The sequence below is a fragment of the Sorex fumeus genome, unplaced genomic scaffold (genome assembly GCF_029834395.1).
Source record: "Sorex fumeus unplaced genomic scaffold, SorFum_2.1 ptg000044l, whole genome shotgun sequence".
Lineage (NCBI taxonomy): Eukaryota > Metazoa > Chordata > Mammalia > Eulipotyphla > Soricidae > Sorex > Sorex fumeus.
The window spans coordinates 44380942-44401030 of record NW_026606101.1 but is presented as its reverse complement, the minus strand read 5'-3'; the positions used below and the strand labels follow the sequence as shown (position 1 = coordinate 44401030).

The window sequence follows — 20089 nt, the reverse complement described above, 5'->3', positions numbered from 1 at the left end:
CCACTGGGCAGTGACACCGGAGGCCTGGACACCCCCACCCCACTCCGCACACAGAATCTTGAACATAATGTAGAGGGCACACATGCCAACTGCCTTCCTGGGCCCATACCGGGGGCCAGGGAAAGGGCCAGCTAAAGGAAAGAAGGGCTAGGAATCGAGTTCATATGGAACAGAATGCACATGAGGCTGCTGAGCAGACTTTAAGAACAAGTGCTCACACTCAGGTGTGCAGGTGCTCAAAGGCAGTGGTCTGGTCTGTGCTCAGATGTGGAGCCCCCGCAACGCACACACGTGCGCGCAGACACACACAATTGCACACATGTGGGCGTATACACACACACACACACACACACAACCACACTCCATGCACGCTAAAAAACAGGTGCAGAAGCGGGTTGGCCACCCTTTTGTGTCTGTGTTCAAGCAGGTTTTCCTGTTTCTGTGGGGATCTGCCCTGGGCACTGGGCGAGAGGCTGAGTGCACCTGGGACTGCACTGAGCAGCCCCATGCCTGCAGGCCGAAGTATACAGCTGTGCGGGGTGGGGTCTGCGGGCCCCTCTGAGAGCCCAGGCTGTGTGAGCAGGCACCCGCCCTCTACTTCAGTGCGTAGTTAAACTGGTTGGCAAACTTCTCGTGCTTCTTCTGGTCCATCTGGTTCATGGCCGCCACCACCCTCTGCATGGCTTTCCTGGAGGGAGAATTGCAGATCAGCTCAGGGCCCATCAGGCCGCATCAGATCCCCAGGATGTGATGAGGCAGGGACGGGGGCCACCCACCCAGAGCCAGGGGCCCAGCAGGTGGCTCCCCATGAAGGTGGCTGGGCCCCACACAATGCCCCAAACCCAAGAGGCAGCCCCCAGACTTTGCCCATGTGAGTACATGTAAGCAGCACTGCCCAGCATTGGGACAGTGGTAACAGCAGTGTCCGGGCTGGAGGGAGTGACTGTGAACCTGGCCATGGGGCACCACCCTGCCCGACTTCTGGAAGTGTCTGAGGAAGCCACAGTGACGATACAGGTGCCTCTCCCAGGTGGGTCCCACAGCGCTGGCTCCACTTCTGGGCTCCAGATGACACGTCAGATCAGCAGCGGGAAGCTGCCCATTGCCCACTTCCAGAGGACAAGGGAGCCTACCCACCAGCCCCAGGAAAACAGGGTGGGCCCCTGGGTGAGCCACTCTGCATCATACTATGGGTGCTGGTTGCCACACTCCCCCTGGCCACCCACTTCAGTTGCCCAGTGGCCAGTGACTGCTGGCTCCTGACTCCTGCCAGCTGCAACCCCTACCTACCGTGGCCTGGCCCCAGAATCCGTGTGGGGCTCCCTCAGCATCCCCAACTGTGGCTCTTACTTGGCAAACACCTTCTTGGCGATGCGTGTACGGGGGGTGTTGGTCTGCTGCCTGAGGTCTGTCAGGCCAGGATGCTTCCTCTTCTTGCCCTTGCCCTTGCCCTTGCCGCACAGCGACGAGCCAAGGTCCACCCCTGTTGCTGCCTCCACATCGCGCAGGAACGCAGGGTCCTTCCAGTCTGTAGACAGACCAGAACTCAGCTCTGAGCCTGACCCAACCAGCCCCCAGCCAGGAGGGACACCCAGGGCCACTCAGCGGGCAGCACAGCACTCTCAGCCCCTCAGCAGGAAGACAGCCAGGGTGCCAAGTGCAGGAACACATCCTCTGAGTATCCTCAGGGCTGGGGTGCTGCTGGGCTGAGGAAGGAGGACACACTGAGGGCCCAGCCGCAGGTCAGCTGCAGGATGGGTTCCCAGCCTGGGGCATAAATAGTGGGATCAGTCAGGGACAACTCCAGCCACTGACTCTGCCTCTGCTCCCGAGCCCTGGCGGCCAGTCAGTCAGCTTCTGAAAGGCCCCTGTCTGGGGTCAGAAAGCGGCTGGGGAAGGGCGCAGGACCCAATGTATCCAGCCCATGGACAGGTCCCCAAGTGGATTTTCTGGAGTGAAGGGCGACAGGACTGCACAGTTCAGATACAGGACGATTAATCCAAGATTAAGGAAAACTGTCTAAACAGTTTATCTCCCAGTAATAAGAAGGCGTCACAGTTTAGGAACTCAGTGAATGGAGCGATTGTTTAAACACAACGGAAAAATGCGGCGCCCAGGAGAGATGGACCGAGCATCTCAGGAAAATGAAGGAGCAATTTAAAAGCTCTGAAGAAAATCAATAGCTGCCGGGCGGGCAGCCTTCCTGCGCTGACGGGGCTGGAGCTCCAGCATTGTCCCCGAGGTGAGTGGCGGCGAAAAGAAAATTGCCCGCAAGCGGAGGCGGGATCAATACGTCGTTAGTAAGGCCACGATTTCACATCTGACTGGCCAGCCGGCCGTGCTGGCTACCTGTGTGTTAACAAATCACCGAGGCCACCACCAGACTCTGTGGCGTGCACAGGGGCCCTGAATGTGCTCCTGCGGGGCGGCCTCCAGGAAAGGGCTCGCCTTGAGGATTAGCAGCTCAAACCGCACCCGCCACACATACAACCAGCTGTGGTCAGGCTGTGTATGTCAGATGAACTCTCGACGTGGTTCTGTGACAAAGGGAAGTCCTTGCTTGGGGCCTCACGGCCAGGCTGCCCCAGGCACAGCTGCCATCCTGCTGGACTTCTGGCCGCTCCCTACTTCCAGTCCAGGCAACAGACACAGAGGGCCAAGGTCACTGGCCTGTGGGGCCGGGCACAGGTTGCCTCATAGCATGGACCCCGCCACAGGACAGGCTACCTGTGCTGGCGACACTAAAGGAGTCAGAGTCTGAGGCCAGGGAATCATGCCATGGACCCCAAAAGAGCTCTCTGCAGACACTGCACTAACTCCTCCAACCCACAACACAACCCAGACCACGGGTGGGTCCTGACCTTCCTAGCAGGAACACATGTGCACACACTAAACACCATGTGCACATACCTCCATACACACATATACACCCCTACATGCATGTGCATACACCTCTAAACCATGTGCACAGAGCTCCGCAGATGTGCACTCAACACACCACATGCATGCAAAAAAACATAACAAGTGCACATGTATGTGCACATACATGCATATCCTCCATGCAGATGTATGCACAACACATCACATGAACATGTGTGTGCAAATACATACACATGCACACACCCAAAGATGCGTATGGATAATGTATCATGTGCAGATCTCCCACATGCATATATCCCACACATGTATCCCACACACTAAATCCACACATGCAAGTGTATACATAACACACCATGTGCTCATATGTACGCATGCACATCCATATGCCATGTGCAAACATCTGCACACAACAGTTTGCACACATGATACCACATACACATGCGTCATGCAAACATAGCTTGTGCCGACACATGTACCAGACCATATGTGCACAGGCATGTGTACTCTGTACACACGCACAACACACATTGCTCATTACATGTGTGCAAGCAGAGCACACATGCAGACCTGCTCCTGCCCCCAGCTGTACGTACCTGGCCGCTCTGCCTGTTTCTGCAGCTGTTGCTGCTGTTCCCGTACTCGGTCTTCCTCACGGAGGGGCTGGCCAGTGTCGTCTCTCGGGATAATCTTCCCATGAAAAGGGCACTGCAAAAACGGTCACCTCAGGTCGCTACCCCCGAAGGAGCTGGCCACACTTTCCTCCTGACACCAGGTGGCCAGCGAAGTCAACTCGGCTCATCCTCCCAAGTGTTCTCGCTCTGGAGGGAGGCCCTGCCCACCCTGTGGCCAGGGGCTCCTCTCAGCTGCAGACAAGTCTGCTAGGGAGCTGGAGAGGATCAGCCTGATACCCCTCACCTTCAGCCGGTCCTGGCGTTCACACAGCCTGCCGTCAGGTCGTGGGGCACGGCACCGGTGCTGTACAGGCTCGAATGTTCCTGCAAATGTGATGCGCCGTGTACGCAGTGTCTCGGCCACAGTGGCACTATCCACCTCTGGCTCCACCTCGCTCGGCTTCCAGAAGCGGTGCTCCGAGTCGGCTCTGTGGCACCGATCAGGGTCTCAGCACTGCGCACAGAATGCCCTGCCACCGAGGCTGGGCCTTGAGGAACCTGTGTCAGCAGTGACCAGCCAAGACCAGCCAGGCAGGGATTCTGAATACAGCAGAGCACTACCTGGGCCTCTCAAGGCAGGTGCGGGGTGGCAGGAGCCTGCCAGGTACACGGGCTTGACTGTCCCCGGACAACAGAGTCCAGCCTTCGCACCCCCATCTGGCTGTACAGCAGCAACCAGAACAGGTGGGCAGAGCTGGCGCGCCCCACCCGGCAGCCACAGGCACCACACTTTCTTACCTGAGAATCTTGCCAACTGGTGGCTGCTCCTGTTCCCAGTAGCACAGGTCTACGCCGAAGGGCACCACAGGCGCCCGAGCCCGCTCTGCCAGTCTCCCAGTCTCCTCTGGCTTTGGTGATGCTGGTGGTGTGCTGAGGGCCCTGTAGGGTTCCCTGAGCACTCAGTCCTGGCCACAGGAGGCCAGCCCTCCAAGGACCCCGATGCCCCACAGCCTTGCCCCAGGCCTTGAAGAGTAGCCACAGTTGTCACTGTGGCGGCAGATAAGGAAACCCGCCTGGCGAAGGGCAGGGAGCAGCAGAGGCAGGGTGAGTCACCTGGGGGTAGAGGGTGGGTGGCGGGGGCGATGATGCAGCTGGGCAGCAGCCGTGGTGGGGTCACATGCCTCCTCCTCCTCCCTGCTTGTCCTTGTTCTTGCTGCTGAGCCCTGCGCCGCAGGCTTCTCCTCCAGCCCTGGAACGGAGTGTGGCTGTTCTGGCTGGTCCTGGAGGCAACACGCCCCATACATGCCACAGGACGGAGTCTGCAGGGCCCAGTGGTCACCACGCTATGGCCCTGCTTGCTCAATGCCAGGACAGGGCAAGGAAGGCACTCAGACATTTCCATGAATCCCAACTGCTGTCCCAGGAAGGGGAGGGGACACAAGGCCACCACAGCTTCTACAGAGTGGAGGCACAGGGGCAGGGAGGTGGCTGGTGGGCCCCACAGGAGCTAAGATGGCTGGAAAAGAAGCCAGGCTGCAGAAGCAAGAAAGTGTGGGGTTAGGGAGGGACAGCGTGGGGCCGGGGAGAGGGATAGGAGAGGTACAGCCGTGGACAAGGCTGGGCTGGGAGTGGGGTTCAGGAGCAGGGATGTCACCTTAGGAGGCAGCACCAGCCAGACAAGGAAACGGGGGAATCAGGGCCATGACACTGTGAGGAAGTACCATGCCGACAAGACGGACAGGAAAGTGAGGCCCAGGCTGACAGCAACCAGCTCACACAAGGTCCAGAGAGGATGCCCTGATGGTCTGTGTGAGTCCCCTTGCTGGTTAGAGGTGCTTGGAGCAGGCTCACTCCACAGCAAGAAAAAGAACTTGCAGAGGGTAGAGAGCAAGAGACCGTGAAATGAGCTAATGGGAGTCCGTCCCCATGGGAAGTTGTGCAGAGGGGAAAGTGGGTGGCACAGGAGGCCACAGTGCTGCTGTGAGGGTGAGAGGCCTGAGAGAGAGGGGAAACCACCTGAGAATGAAGTCTTGACATTCTCAGAGTTCAAGGCTTGTTGTGAAGCAGCAAGAAATTGCCCATGGAGCCAATGAAAGGCGGAAAGTGCCAGGCAGAGCAATAGTGTGAAGTGAGCTGAGGGCATGACCGAATGAGAGAGCAGCACAGGAACCAATGGGGGACCAATGGGGGACACTCTGGCTGCGTTGCTGAAACCCACTTCAGGGGTTACAAGGTTAAAGAGAAGGGACGGAAGACGACATAGCACTAACAGGGTGCCAAGCTGAAGCAGAGGTGCCAGTGAATAGGAGGAAAACGGAACATTCACTGAAGGAACAAAGGCACGTGAGGCAGTGTCAGAGGAGGAGGGTCGACCAGTACACAGCTGGGGGTAGTGGATGCCTTCCAGACAAGGTAAAGAGGTGGCATAGCAGGGATGTCTTGACTGAGAAGAGTGTCGGAGACTCAGCTCTGCTGCTTTGGCTATCCCACAGGCCATGGACCCAGAGGTAGTCACTGATATGTACATGCATACATGGGGCATCACACACACACATGTGTGGTGTTGTACACACAGCACATGTGGTTAGTGCTGCACATGCACACAAGCAGTGCTGCGTCTACAGTGTTGCACACGCAGCATGTTAGTGCACATGCACACATGCGGTATTATGTATGTGGACATGGGTAGTGCTGTGTGTAGACCTGTTGCACTGTACACATGAAGTTACACATAGAGATACCTTCACACACTCACTGAACATTGCCCAGTATGTGCCCAGCTGACACCCCTGTCCAGCCCTCAGCACAGACTCAAGAGGAACACAGACTGGAAAAAGGAACGAGGTCCCCAGCCCTGAGAGCTGGTCCAGGGGAACTGACTCTCTGAGGGTCAGGACCTGGGTAGGACTGAACACAGGAACAGCCTCTCAGGCCTCTGGGGCAGTGCCCACCCCCGCAGTCTGCCACCCGAGGACCCGGCCCACAGGCGGCTGTGCCACAACTGGCCCTGCACCTGTTTCTGTGCACAGAGTCACACTCTGGGGTCAGCGAGGGCCCCCTCAACACCAAGGGGGTGCAGACGCACACCATGAACAGATGAACCCATACACATACACATGCATGTGGTGTGCAGCTGACCCCATACATATGTAGACAGACCTGTGCACACATGCTGTGTAGATGACCCAAGCACACATACACTTATACAGGTATGGTCAGACCCACAAGTACGTACTATGTGCAGGAAAACCCTCCATGCACTCACATACGCACGGTGTGTAGCTGATCCCTCACATACATGTGTGGTCAGACCTGCACGCACGCACATCTGTAGTCGATCCCACATGCAGCATCAGCCCCACAGGTGTGGAGCAATGCTGAGAAGTGGGCATGGTGGGATCCTGGCTGACAGATCAATAGGGGAATTCCTAAGAGTTACAAAAATAAAAATACTTCTCATTGATCTGTTGTTTTGAACCATTGAAGAGATGGCTACGTGTGTCAAGACAGGTAACACCTGGGGCTCTGGATACAACAGCACCTTCACACGACTGTAGAAAATCAATCCTGCTGATGTTGCTCAGCCGGGAGGCAGGTGTCTTCAGGAAGAATGAGGCTACTGAGGAAGCCAGGGCTCAGAGCTGGGCACCTGCCTGGCACCAGCCCCGACTCAAGCACAGACTGCTTGCAGCTTGCTGAGAAAGATGGGCAGAGTGGCTCCCCTTTCTGCGGAGGGAGCCCCAGTGCACTGTGCTCAGCCAGGCTGAGATCAATGGCAGGAAGCCCAGGCAGCAAGTTAGGCTGCCAGGCTGACACTATTGATTTTCCCTCGTTCAGCTGGCTTTGTAATTAAAATGTAAATTTGAGAAAGAGATTATGTCCTGACAGAAGTGGTAGGATTAAGGGGAAGATAAAAGCCCCTCTGAAAATTCAGAGAAACAGGAAGGAAGAGCCATTTCCTGGTCAAGCAGAACTGGTGGGTCCCCCACGGGCACTGAGAAAGGCAAGGGGGGAACAGGTGACTGGCTGGCTTCCAGCCTCACACCCTTGGGGCTGCACCCAACACTATCCAGCACACCCTCCATGACGGTGCCCTGTGTTCTCTCCAGGACCCCAGGTGTGGCAGGGGGCCAACGAGAGGAGTGGTCTGCTCCCAGAACACGCCCCTCCCCCCCACCCACCTGCACAGTACACAAGGCTGGAGGCCTCACAGAGCTGGGCAGACTGTTCTAGAGGAGACCGTGAGGTGCCCTGTCTGCTCCATTCTAGGCAGGCCTGCAGACCCAGCCTCAGAGGCAGGCCAGCCTGTGAGGCAGAGGAGCAGGGGACCGCACCTGCCCTGAAAATCCTCCATCAGCATCCAGGTCAGGACACTCGGTTCTCCTGGGAAGCCAATGTCCAGCCAGCAGTAGTGTGGCTGGGCACCGTGCAGAGGGAAAGGGCCATCCTTTCCCTCCAGTCACCACTGCCCTGTCCCTCTGGGTCCTGTGTGGCCTCCTGAATGACCTAGACCCTAATGACCCTAGAGGGCAGGCAAGACGGAGGGCACAAAGGGCCCCATGGAGTGACAAGCATGTGCAGGGAGGTTGAAGGCTTCTGCAGGTAGAGCGGGGTGTGGCCAGGACGGTGCAGTGGCCGGGGGGGGGGGGGGGGGGGGCAGCCCCACTGTCCCTGCCTGACAGCGGCCCCAGGAGCGAGACACAGGCAGTCTCCCAATGCCTCTCGGACACCGCTGCTCGAGGACCTGAGCCTTCCTCTGGTCCTCGAGCACTCTCTCACCTGCGTCCACACCTCTACGCTTGCTGCTCTCCCACACGGACCCGCACTTCTCTGCAGATGTGCCCCTGTCTCACCGCAAGGAGCAAGAGCCACACAGGGCTCTGGGGGGTGGGGGGGCATAGAACGGCTGCCTTGTTCAGTGGGGCAGAGGGCTATGAAGGAGCCCCGGTAGCCCCCACTTGGTGTAGGTGGCTCTGCGCCCCCGCGGTGCAAGGGGTCAGGGTCCCCAGAGCCTCAGCCCTTTCGCTCCTTCCGCGTGGTCACCCCCGCAGGGCTGTCCCTGCCACTCACCATACTCTGCCCACAGGTGGTGAGGGATGTGGGCCTCGTACCCTTCCTTCTCCAGGACCTCTACAAAGTCTTCGTCATCATCGTCCTCATCCGTGTCCCCTGTGGTGGCCATCTGTGGAAACATCCCATGTTCCAAGTTACCCAGACCTGGGAGGACAGCCCCTGCCTCCTGTCCTCATATTCCATCCCAGCTCTGCCTGGGCCACAGGAATGAAAAAGGGGCCTCTGGGCCTCCCAGCAACACACCGTGTCCCGGGGTGTCAAGGCCTGAAAACAGGGCTCATCCACCTGGGGTGAGGTTTCACTACCAGACTCCTCTGACCGAATGACCATCCCATCTCCCTGGACAGCAGTACGGAGTCCCCCCGGAGCCCACTCTCCATGGTGGGTGTTGCCCCTCCACGCCCACCACAGCAGCGTGGATTCCAGCAGGCAGAAATGGGAGCCTAGAAGCGGCCCAAGCAGCTGGCTCAGAGTCAGGAGCCCATGTCCCCTGACCAGGTGCACGGAGACCATGCGCCAGGGCTCTCCTGCCACACCTTGGCCTACCTGAGCCCAGCACCCACACTCTCTCCCCGGGGCCCCACAGAGGCATAATCAGATGCAAATGCACTTTGTTTGGGCCCTGGCTCACTGTGCATCTGGGAAGCAGGGGGCATTAATCATGGGAAACAGTAATTTTTGTTATCAGTGCTAACACTGATCAAAAGGGAAGTCTGCCTCCACCGCTGACCTGTGAAACGTCCCAATTATGCTCTTCGGAAATGACAGGGGCACTTAACTCCCGAGCTGCGCAAATGACGACCATCAATCACGTTTGAATAACAATGAGCCACGGACCTGAAAATTATTTTTGTGTAGAATCTCCCCAGGAATTTATGAAAGGTGGAAAGCACCCAAGGTTTCGGGCAGCGCGGGCCTCGCTGGCGCCGTGCGTATCCAACACTAAAGAGAATTTATGTGTTTTAATTTCCTGAAAGGTGGAAGGGGATTGGGTGCTACAATGCAGAACACGCAGTGCCAGCTTTAAATATGGGGTCATTTTCACAAAATACTGCACTTCCTGTGCACCCCAACTTCACACAAGACTGTGCAGAAACCATCCCTGGCCACAGAGCACCAGGTCACTTGGGCCCCCCGCCCCCCAAGACTCACTCCCACAGCTCCCCAGTCCCAGTCCTGCCTGGTACTTTGGTTGCTGCCTCAGGGTAGAGGTCATGCAGTTGCAGCCTCTGAGGACACACCCAAAACGCCAAAAGTCCAACACATTTTCTCTGGGAGTGCCTACAGTGGCCCTAGCAAACTTTGATCAGGAGTAACCCCCGGACCTGTCCTCGGCAAAAGCCCCCCTTGAATTCTCACAGAGGCAGCCACCTTCCCTGAGGTCAAACGTGGGCAGCACAACCAGAGTGCAAGCAGGGTTAGGTGAAAAGGGGGCGGGGGGGGGGGCGGGGTTGTTCAGGTCCTGTGGAGGCTCTGCAGGTGGGATCAAGAGCAGAATCCCCATTGGCAACCCCAGACAGCTCGACAGATGTCCAGTCTGGATGGCGGGTCCTGCCCACCCCCAGGGATGCAGGGTAGGCAGTGGCCAGAGTCCTGGGCCAATTGGATACCTCCTCCAAATAGAAGCTTCCAGAGGCCAGCCTCACAGAGACACACAGGCCTCAGGAGGGGGACAGGGAGACTTGAGCCTTCTGCTGATTTCCTACAAATCGATTCTCACCCAGTTAAAAGGATTTAGAAAAATGAGCCTCGGCCATCATAATTAAACAAGCAATAAAACAGCTAAAATATACACCCCCATCGTTTACAGAAGTCGGGAGCGAGTTACTAATTATTTGAGGATGAGAGAGCGACCTCGCTTAGTGCGCGGGCCAAAGGCACCACCGAGATACAGCTGGAACCGTTAAATAAATTTTGTACCATCTAATTAACTTGGTGCAAAATCTCAATTACTTTTCACCCAAGAAATCACTTTTGTTCAGTTTTATGTGTGTGTTTCCCTTTTTTGAAAAAAAAAAAAAATGATGTAAGGCCTCGTCAGACAAGTGAGGCGCGAGCTGCATTTGTCTCCGGGCGGCTTGATGGCTATGCATTTAAAACCCCATTCTCTCTTATAAACTAAAAATTAAACGTGCTCAGCTGTGAGGCCCTCATTGTGCCTGCTATTTATATGCTAATGCCCTCCCTAGAAGGCCGTGCAAATTGCCCCCCAGGCCAATATCTCACAAGCATCTTGGTCTGCCAGGGGCAGCCCTGCAGAGGGCAGAGGCCCTGGGGCTTGGGTACATGGACAGAGGCGAGGAGCCCACCCAGCAACCAGGAGAACCAAGGCCCTGTCTTGTCCAGGCTTTCAGGGCAAGGGGAAGTCAAGCCCAGTTCTCTACTGCGTCAGGTCAGGTGCACTGGTGGACAGCTGATATGTGTGAGGTGACATACAACCCGCCCAGTGCTTTGCCAGGCTTGCACACTCATGCACACACAGTGCCCTTCACATTCAGCTCCTCAGGCTGGCCGGGAGAAGCCTCTCAGCTCTTGCCCCAGTGGTGGGGCAGGCTTCTGGCCTCAGCCTGGGGCTTCCAAGCAGGAAGCGGGTGGCCCTCTGGCCAGGCTGTCAGGGAACCCTTGGAAGCATCAAGGCTCAGTCTCTGATCTGTCAGTGTCCTGGTGTGACCCTCAAGAGTAAAACATTGGAAATCACTGCTCTAACCTGCGCACAGAGCGTGGGATTGAAGATACGGAGGCTGGGGAGAGGCCAGGAGGGCCCAAGGACGCGGAGCTGCAGCCAGCAGGAGAGTGAGAGCCGCTATCTCGGAGCACAAGTAGCCCCTCCTCCAGCTCAGAGAGCCGTGCTGGCCTTCAGCGTGATGGAGGGTTGTTTACTGGCCCCGCGTACAAGGTCCCTCCGCAGCTGATTTAGTTTCCCGGCCTCCTTCGGGCACTTGACGGCCAACATTTCATCCAGGGGACCTGCTTCTGTCCTCTGCAGTGGGCTGAGCCCAGAGCCAGGCTGGCTTGTGGTGGCAGGAAAGGATCAGCCCTCACAGAAAGCCAACCCTGATGTGCCCCGAGGGACAGAGAACATTCACGGGGCCTGTGGCCATTTAAACATCTGAGCCAATCATCGTCAAAGCCATCGGAGTTCTGAGAGCTTAAACAGGCTGATGCTGAAGATGATTCTCTGACGTACTGGTAGAAATGAATATTTTCTTAATTACACAATACCAGGTTATTGGTGATCTTCACTACGTAATTAAATGGAAAGCAATTTAAAAGTTTTCAAAGGATTTTGATCCGTTTAAAGAATGTAGCAGCCACGGGTTATTACACCTCTCCTGTAACAGCTCGGCTGGAAACTAAATCTACCAAATGATGCTCCGTATCGATCGAGTGAAGATTTATCCCTGCCTGCTCCCACATGGAACCGAGACAGAGACACTCCATAAAACAAACAGTTAAACATATTCAAACTGGCTAGAATATTTTTTAAAGACAGAACATCTAGGTCACGAGGAAAGCAGTACATGAAGCTGGAGCGACAAACCAGAGGAGCAAGTCTCAGAGGCATGAACAGGGTGACAATCCCGAGAGGGTTCAGGCTGGCTGCTGCCTGCTCCCTATGCCAGGCCCCCTCACTGTCTGTCCTGCCCCCAAGGGTGAGAAGCTTCAGCAGTGCTAAGCAAGCACAGCGGCCACCGAGAACGAGATGGAAACCAGGGAAGCGAGTCCTTCCAATGGGGAGGCCCCATGACCTGGTCCCCATCCCCAGCCTCATCTATTCCGGGAAGCAGCACTCACCTGAGCTGGAGCCCCAATCACTTCATCTCAGTGCTATCGAGTGAGAGAGTGAGCGAGCGAGCGAGCGAGCGAGCAAGCGAGTGAGGAAGTGGGGCGCGCAGGGAGCAGTCTCCAAGGATTCCTGCAGCTTCGCAGGCTCTGCGGAGTCAGAGTTGGTGCGGAAAAGCACTGACAGGAGAGCTGCCTGCCCAGCTGCCCTCCCTGCTTGGAGGTGGCACCTTTCTCCCAGCCCCAGCTCCGCCCCTGCTCCTGTGGCCCAAGGCTGTGTCTGCCTCACCTGGCCTAGGCATCTCCACTCTGCCCGTCACGCGGCCGAACTCATCTGGTATAGACCACTGTGACACAGCACTGTGTGGGGTGACAGCTTCGGTCCAAACTCAGCCCCACAGCATGTCTGCCCCCAGACCTTGGTGACAGGTCTTCTCCCCAGAGGCAGCTCAGAGCAGGCAGGGAGAGATGCACTGGAGACGGCGGCCCTGGAAGAAGCTATGGGGCTGGAGGTCAAAAAACCACCTCGAGGGTTTTGTGCTAGCTCTGGACTAGAGTCCTGCAGGGCCACAGAACTGCTGATGCAAAGGGCCCTACAGGCACCCCCACACTGCCTCAGCTCCAGCCCTCCTTAGCCCAGCTGCTCTGAAACAGGCCCCGTCACACTTTCCTTGGAGGCACAGGACAGGTCTCTGCAAGAACAAGCTGGGTGGGCTGCAGGGCAGCAGGGGGCCTTCTTCATGGAAAAAGTGGAGCGCACAGCCATGCATTCCTAGCAGGCAGCAAGGGAAAACAGCCCAGAGCCCCTTCTTAGGGGCTGTCCCCACTCACTGGAAGCCGCCTCACTAGGGGGTTCATGGGAGAAAGGCAAGGCTGCCCTCTGCTGGTTCTGTGGGGACACACTGTCACAAGGAGGTTCAGTGGGGCAGGGACACCTGTCCGCAAAGCTCCTTCCTCTGTGGCCTCTACGAAAAAGGGGGGCTCTCAGGCGCCTCTGGGGCACCTCTGAGCACAGGCAGCAGCTTCCCTAACCCCGCCCAGAACAGCAAGTCCGCAATGAAACCAACCAAGAAAATCACAGCCCCTTTAGGGCTCTTGGCTGCAGGTACTGAAAAGAAACAGTCAGACAACAGCCAGATAGAGGGACAGCACCTCTGCACCTCCACAAGTGGGCTGTGGTCCCACATTCAGACATTTGGGCCTTGCTCAGGTCAGGACAATGTCGCAGCTTCTTGAGGTGGACTCTATGTCCACAGCCTCCACACAAGAAGAATGCACCCCACAGTCTAAAACATCGCTACTGGGCTGTCCCAGAGCCTGCATGAACTAGGTCCTGCTCCTCTCCACTGGAGCACCTGGGCTCACTGCTGCTCCAGACCCTGGTTTCCTCCCAACTAGAAGCTGTCCCCTAACCCTTCTCACTGACTGCCCTCCACACCCGGACCACTGTTCGTCTCATTTCCCAAGTCCACAGCTCTGGACCTCTGTCTGGGAAGTTGTTGGACAGCAGGAAGAAGCAGAACATTCTGAGCCCCTGGGCTCCTTTCTGCTTTCAGGACAGCCCCAGCGGCACTCACCTGGTGCTGGCGCAGCTCCTGGGGCTCAATGGCCAACTCCCTGCCCCTCCGCAGGGCCTTCTCCAACTCCACCTTCAGGCTGATGGCCTTCTGCAGAGATCCTCCCTGGACTCCTGCCCGGGTGAAGACCTGCAACAAATGTACATGCTGGAACGGGCCTTGTCACTCTGCTAGAGACACCCTCTGCACACGCTGCCCCACCTGGACCCAGGAGCACACGGCCGGCAGGAACTTGTTCTGGATGAGCTTTAGTGCATCCCGTGCTGAGTGGATGATGGCGGCATTGTCCTCGTCCTCCTGCACCCTCAGGCCATCTAGAAATAGTGCAGGTCACTGGAGGGGTAGCAGCCATGGGTGTCCCCTGACACGAAGGACCAAGTCACCCACATGTGCCTTTCCTGACCAGAGAGGCATCACCATGGAGCCGATGAGGCCCTGTACCCAGTTGGCATCTGGTGCTCAGGGCCCTAAGTTGCTGTGAGGTTAGTGTTGACTGAGGCTGGGTGGCCGATGTGTGAGGCCCCAGAGCTCATGTTCCACGGATTCCTTGCTCACAGACACCTCCAGCATTCTTTCCCTCCAGGACCGGGGGTGCTCGGATTCCCAGGGACCCCAGACCTGGAGACTCCCACCAGCCCCCAGTCACTGAGAGGGAGCGGAGGTAGGATGCAACAGCCTCACCTGTGGATAGATCCACCTGCAGCGTGTACTTGTGGGAGCCCAGTCCGTGGCACCGCACAAACTCATCCTGGTCACTCTCATCGTCCTCGGAGGAGGCTCCAGGGGCAGCTGCTGGGTGGTCTGCTTCTGAGAGGCTCCTGCTACAACATGGCTGCTCTTCCTCCTGGGGCTCTAACTTGTTCTCTGCCGTGTGGGAGGCTCCAGCGAGGTCAAAGGGCAGCAACAGCTCAAAGCAGCTGTCCAGCTCTGTGAGACAGCACTGGATCTCCGTGAACATCTCTATTGAGAGCAATGCCATGCCTGTGAGGCCCTGAGCCAGTGCAGGGGTCAGGGGCTCAACCTCCGTGTGGCCTGCAGCCTGCTGGGCACATGCCGGTGGTCCTGGGGCTCACCCTCCATGCGGCCTGCAGCCTGCTGGGCACGGTCCTGGTGGATCTGATCCAAGCGCCTCTGCCTCGCCTCGTCCCGCCGCCGTTCTGCTGGAGTCCGTGCATCCATATCCTGAAAGTTCACCTGAGAAACCGAACATGGGCTGGCTGCTATAGCCCAGCACAGGAAATACATCCTGTGGTCCAGGAGAGGCCCTGAGTCAGTCAAGCCCAGCACCCCATCTCAGTAAGAGGCCACAAGGCCAGGCTCCTCCTCCACAGCAGCGTTTTCCAAAGAGAGGGACACCTAGCCCCATGGGCCATGGTGGGCTCACCACGATTCCCAGAGAAAGGAGGCTGCAGTCCCCCAGGGGTCTACCATACCGAGAGTGGACCTGAGGTGACAGTGCAGAAGGGGGTGTCCACAGCCCATCTCCCACTGCCTGATGGCAGGTGCCAGGTGGGCAGGTGCAAAGGGTGCTACTGTGAAAGGCCATTCAAGGGCTCAGCTCCTGCCACACACAGGAAGGCCAGGCTCCTCAGTCCCCCCGCCCGTGCCTCTGCCCCTGTACCGTCAGGAAGCCCACCTGCTTGCTGTGCCTCAGGAAGTGGTAACCCAAGTCCAGCTTCTTGTAGGCTGCACCGTACTGGGCTGTCCAGTCCTTGACAGCCCGCAGAGCTGCCTGCCGAAGCTGCCGGGCCACCTCCTGGGGAGGCGGCAGAGGTTGTGAATGGTTGGTGCCCAGTGTGAGCTCCAGAAACTCCTGGAAATCAGACACCAGCAGTGTCCTGAAGTGGTGCGACCTGGCGAAGAGCTGCTCCATGACCTGGAAAGTGGAGAGGCGAACCTGGGCGTGCTCCTGGCTCAGCTGGGCCTTCAGCAAGTGGTAGGTGTGGCCCAGCTGCTCCACCGAGGACCTGTGACAAGGATCAGCCCACTGAATGCTGTGCCAGGAAGACAGGCACCAGCGGCAGGGTCATAGCCCTCCCCTGGTCCCTCCCAAGCAGGTAGATGAAAGAGCCAGCCCAGCCCTGCCTCAGGGCCAAAAACCAGGAAGAGCTTTTACAATTCCATTTCATTTTTCCCGTTTATTTAAACACTGTGGTTTACAAGTTGTTCATGATACATTTACTACATTCCAACCCCAATCCCACCACTATGTGATCTTCCCTCTATCGTTATCCCCATTTTCCCAACAACCCCTCAAGTCTGCCCCCCCACCATAACAGGCCCCAAAGCAATTTATTTTATATTGCTTGTTTTCATTAAATGGCTAAGTAGAATTATAAAAAAATACTTCAATAAAAGAAAATTTGTAAAAATTGTTCTATATTTCTATGGGGATATTAATTCCTTGGGCTGGAGCAATAGCACCGCGGGTAGGGCGTTTGCCTTGCACGCAGCCAACATGGCCAACCGGAGTTCAATTCCTCCTCTCCTCTCGGAGAGCCCGGCAAGCTACCGAGAGTATCTCGCCTGCACGGCAAAGCCTGGCAAGCTACCCGTGACGTATTTGATATGCCAAACACAGTAACAACAAAGTCTCGCAATGGAGACGTTACTGGGCCCACTCGAGCAAATCGATGAACAACGGGAGGACAGTGACAGTGATTAATTCCTTGTCTGAGAGTTTCCTAAGCTGTTGTTGTGAGCTGGGTGTTTTCTATGTTTTCATTCATCGAGCTTAGTTGACTTCTACATTACAGTCCATCTAATCTGGTGTACTCCTACTAGGATTGTAGAGTTTGGAGTGGCTACGCACTCTAGAAAATCCAGAATATTTAACTGGGCAGCAGTGATGGCTTGAGGAAGTAGGGGTGGGGATCACCTACCCCCACTCTGAGAAGACCCGGTTTTCCAGCTTTTGCAATTCTAAACGGTTGAAGCAAACCAAAGCAAAACTATAGGTTCAAGGTCCAACTTCAGAGCGCCTCATGTTTTCAGGGACAGCCACATTGACTTGTGTTTTCCAGAGAGCCTCCCCAGGAGGGAAACCATGCCTTCACACCTCCCGCAGACTTCTGCCAGACTAAGGAAAGGGGCAGTTCAGAGAGCTTCTGGAAGCTGCTTCCACATTAGACCTCCCTACTATCTCTTCCCAGCAGACCAATCCCTTAAACCACCAGTTTCAGAGCTTTCTGGAACGTACAGCAAAACCTGATTGGAGTCAAATGCTTTTCTCAAAATATAAACGTCCCGACACCCCCCCAAGCAGTCGCTGACTCTCCTGACTTCACACACACAGGTCAGAGCCCAGCAAGGCTCGCCTGTCCATGCAGAACTTGCAGTCCTTCCAGAAGGGAGGCGCTCTTGTAAGCAGCACCTGCCGTCACCGCTGGGTCTAGTCACACACAGGCCCACATCACATATGCTGCTAGAACACAGATTCATGACGTACACAGATACACTCTTGCTTTGAACTGACATCTTCGAGCACTCACATGTATGTGCCCCACATGACTCCGCACACACAGGTGCTCACACATATAAAGATCCGTCTGAAAGATACATATGAACACAGGTGGGGACCTGCTTCCCACAAGTGCGCACAGGGTCACACATGAGCACCTCACAGGCACACTCATGATTACACGTGGGCATCGGCACAGGCGCACGAATACCCGTGGCACCTCCATAAGCACACGCCCATGAACACCCACGGGCACAGGCACCCGTGGATGAGCACCCGCGGGCACGGCACCCACTCGCCACAGGCTCGCGGCTGCCCGCCACAGGGGGCGCAGGGAGGGCGCGGACCTACTTGCAGAGTTTCTTCAGCTCCTTCATTTTGCCCGCGTTCAGCTGGGGCTCCCCCGAGGTCGTGAGCTCCTCCACCAGCTCGGGCAGCCTCTGAGCCATGGCCGGGAGCGCCCGGGAAGCCGGCTAGGGGCGGCGCGGGGCGAGCGGGCCGCGCCCACACGCCTCCGCGGCCCCACGGGAGGGGGCGTGGCGGGGCGGGGCGTGGCGGGGCGGCTCCCAGGGGCGCCCTTGCGGTCCGCCAGGCGCAGCTCAGACCCCCGAGCCGGGAATCTCACAGCACGGCCTCAAGCGCGGAAGCACCGGCTTCCGCAGGAGGCCCCGCCCCATCACGTGCCGAACTGTCGCCCGTCATTGGCCGGCTTTGGAGGCCGGCACCGTCGCCACAACTTCTGTCCTTCCGGCAGAGGCGGGGCGGCCCCACTCGGAAGCCGTGAAGGGCGGCGGAGGCTGGGCTGTGCGGCTGCGCGGAAGAGGAGGCGTGGCGCTGGCGGCGCGCGGGGACCGCTGTCGGGGGCTTCGAGCGATAGTGGGCTGCGGGGGGTTCCTTGGAGCCGGGGAGCCGCCACCTGGAGGCAGCGCACCCCCGACCTGCCTCTGACACGCCGTGATCCCAGAAAACTCCCCATGGAGTGTAGGGCCCACCGCCCCCCAGTCTGCCCGCCTGGACGGCCCGAAGGACCCCGCGCCCGCCGCGCCAGGCCTCGGTACCCTTTCCTCAGGCGCCGCGTTTTTCCCTGAAGGGTGGCGAGAACGAACGATTTGGTTTCACTTTTCGGGGTGGGGGGTGGTGAGGGGCTGTTCCAGGCGAAGCTCCGGACCGGCCCCGGGTCGGCAGGATGCCAGGCCAGCACTTTAACCCCTGTCCGTAAGGTTTTAGAAAATGCCCCAGATAATAAGCTAATGACTTCTATTCTTGGTCAGAAGGAAATTATATTTGGAATTCCAGGAAAATGAGAAAGCTTACATAGGCTGTTCATAGTAGAAAGGCCTCAAATCAGTAAAGAATCTAGAAGCTAGAGTGAAACTAATAAGGCTAAAAGAACAAAACCCAAAATAAGCAGAAGAGGGGGTAAAAACCTGAATCTTGCAGAAAACAACACTCAAAGATGGTTCTCGATAGATAACTGATCAAGAAACAGTATCTGAACTGAGAGGGACTATCACTACAACCTTACAGACATCACAGAACAATTTCTTTATGGACAACTTGTTTAGCACACCACGACCAAGGAATTGATCTCCGGAATGTAAAGGTTAATTCAAAATCAATCAGTATAATTCTGCACATCGACAGCCAAAGGAGAAACATCACAGGGTAATTCCATTAAATGAAGAAAAGAATTTGGACCAAGTCCAGAATCTCTACTCAAGATCCCCAGAAGGAGTGTCCCTCTTAGTCTGCAGGAACAGCCCCTGCTCCTAAGACTGCAGGGACAAGATCAACACGTCTCTCCTCACTTCTCCTCTGGCTGGTACAGAAGGGTGGGAAAAGACACAGCCTGGAATAAGCCCCGAGCACAGCTGGGTGTGACCCAAAAACAAGCGAAAAAAACAGGGCCACACCCAGTGATGCTCGGAGGGAACAATGGTGTCAACCATCAATCTTAGGGCTCACATATGACAAGCATGTGCTTCAAGCCTTTAAGCCAAATCCCAGCCCATCTTCTGGAATTGAAATTGACTTTGCCCTGAATCCTCCTGGCTTTGTGCTCAGGGATTTATTCCTGGCTTTGTGCTCAGGGATCAAACCTGGTTGCCTCATGCAAGTAAGTGCCTTATATGCCATACTATTGCTCCCCCCACCCCCGGCCATATTTTTTAAGTGTCAGGGATGCAGAGAGTCCAAAGGGCTGAGAAATACTTTGAATCCAGGGTGTCTGGGTTTGGTCCCTGTCACCAGTTTCCCAAGCACTGCCGGGCACGGTTCACAAATTTCCCATCTTTTCTGGTTTCTTTACAAACTCATTTTAAAATGTATGTGGACATGCATGGGAACTGTCAGTCACTGTCCTCCCGTTTTTCATCAATTTGCTCGAGCAGGCCCAGTAACATCTCCATTGTGACCCTTGTTACTGCATTTGGCATATCGAATGTCACAGGTAGCTTGCCAGGCTTTGCCGTGCAGTTGAGATACTCTCATTGGTTTGCCAGGCTCTCGGAGAGGAGCAGAGGAATCGAACCTGGGTTGGCCAGGTCGGCCCCGTGTAAGGGAAATGCCCTACCCGCTGTACCTAACCTTCAGTCGAGGGTATACGAGTAGCTGCACTCCCCTGCTAGAGCTTCCAAACAAGCTTGGGAGCTAAAACAGTCAAAAACAGTTCTGAAAGTGGGGGATCAAGAGGGGATAATATTCCC

The 20089-nt window shown here is 56.6% G+C and overlaps 1 protein-coding gene across 1 annotated transcript; it reads right to left on the bottom strand.

Annotated features, from left to right (window-relative positions):
- Positions 1 to 527: 527 nt before the first annotated feature.
- UVSSA (UV stimulated scaffold protein A) lies at positions 528 to 17843 on the bottom strand. Its single transcript, XM_056121877.1, has 13 exons — positions 17736 to 17843; positions 15561 to 15891; positions 14998 to 15118; positions 14606 to 14884; positions 14126 to 14238; positions 13925 to 14053; positions 8562 to 8673; positions 4605 to 4740; positions 4290 to 4430; positions 3796 to 3979; positions 3474 to 3585; positions 1351 to 1528; positions 528 to 688 (listed from the first exon to the last, which is right to left on the bottom strand). The coding sequence occupies exons 1-13, from the start codon at positions 17831 to 17833 to the stop codon at positions 595 to 597; spliced, it is 2028 nt and encodes a 675-aa protein (XP_055977852.1). The 5' UTR covers positions 17834 to 17843; the 3' UTR covers positions 528 to 594.
- Between the last annotated feature and the right edge of the window lie 2246 nt (positions 17844 to 20089).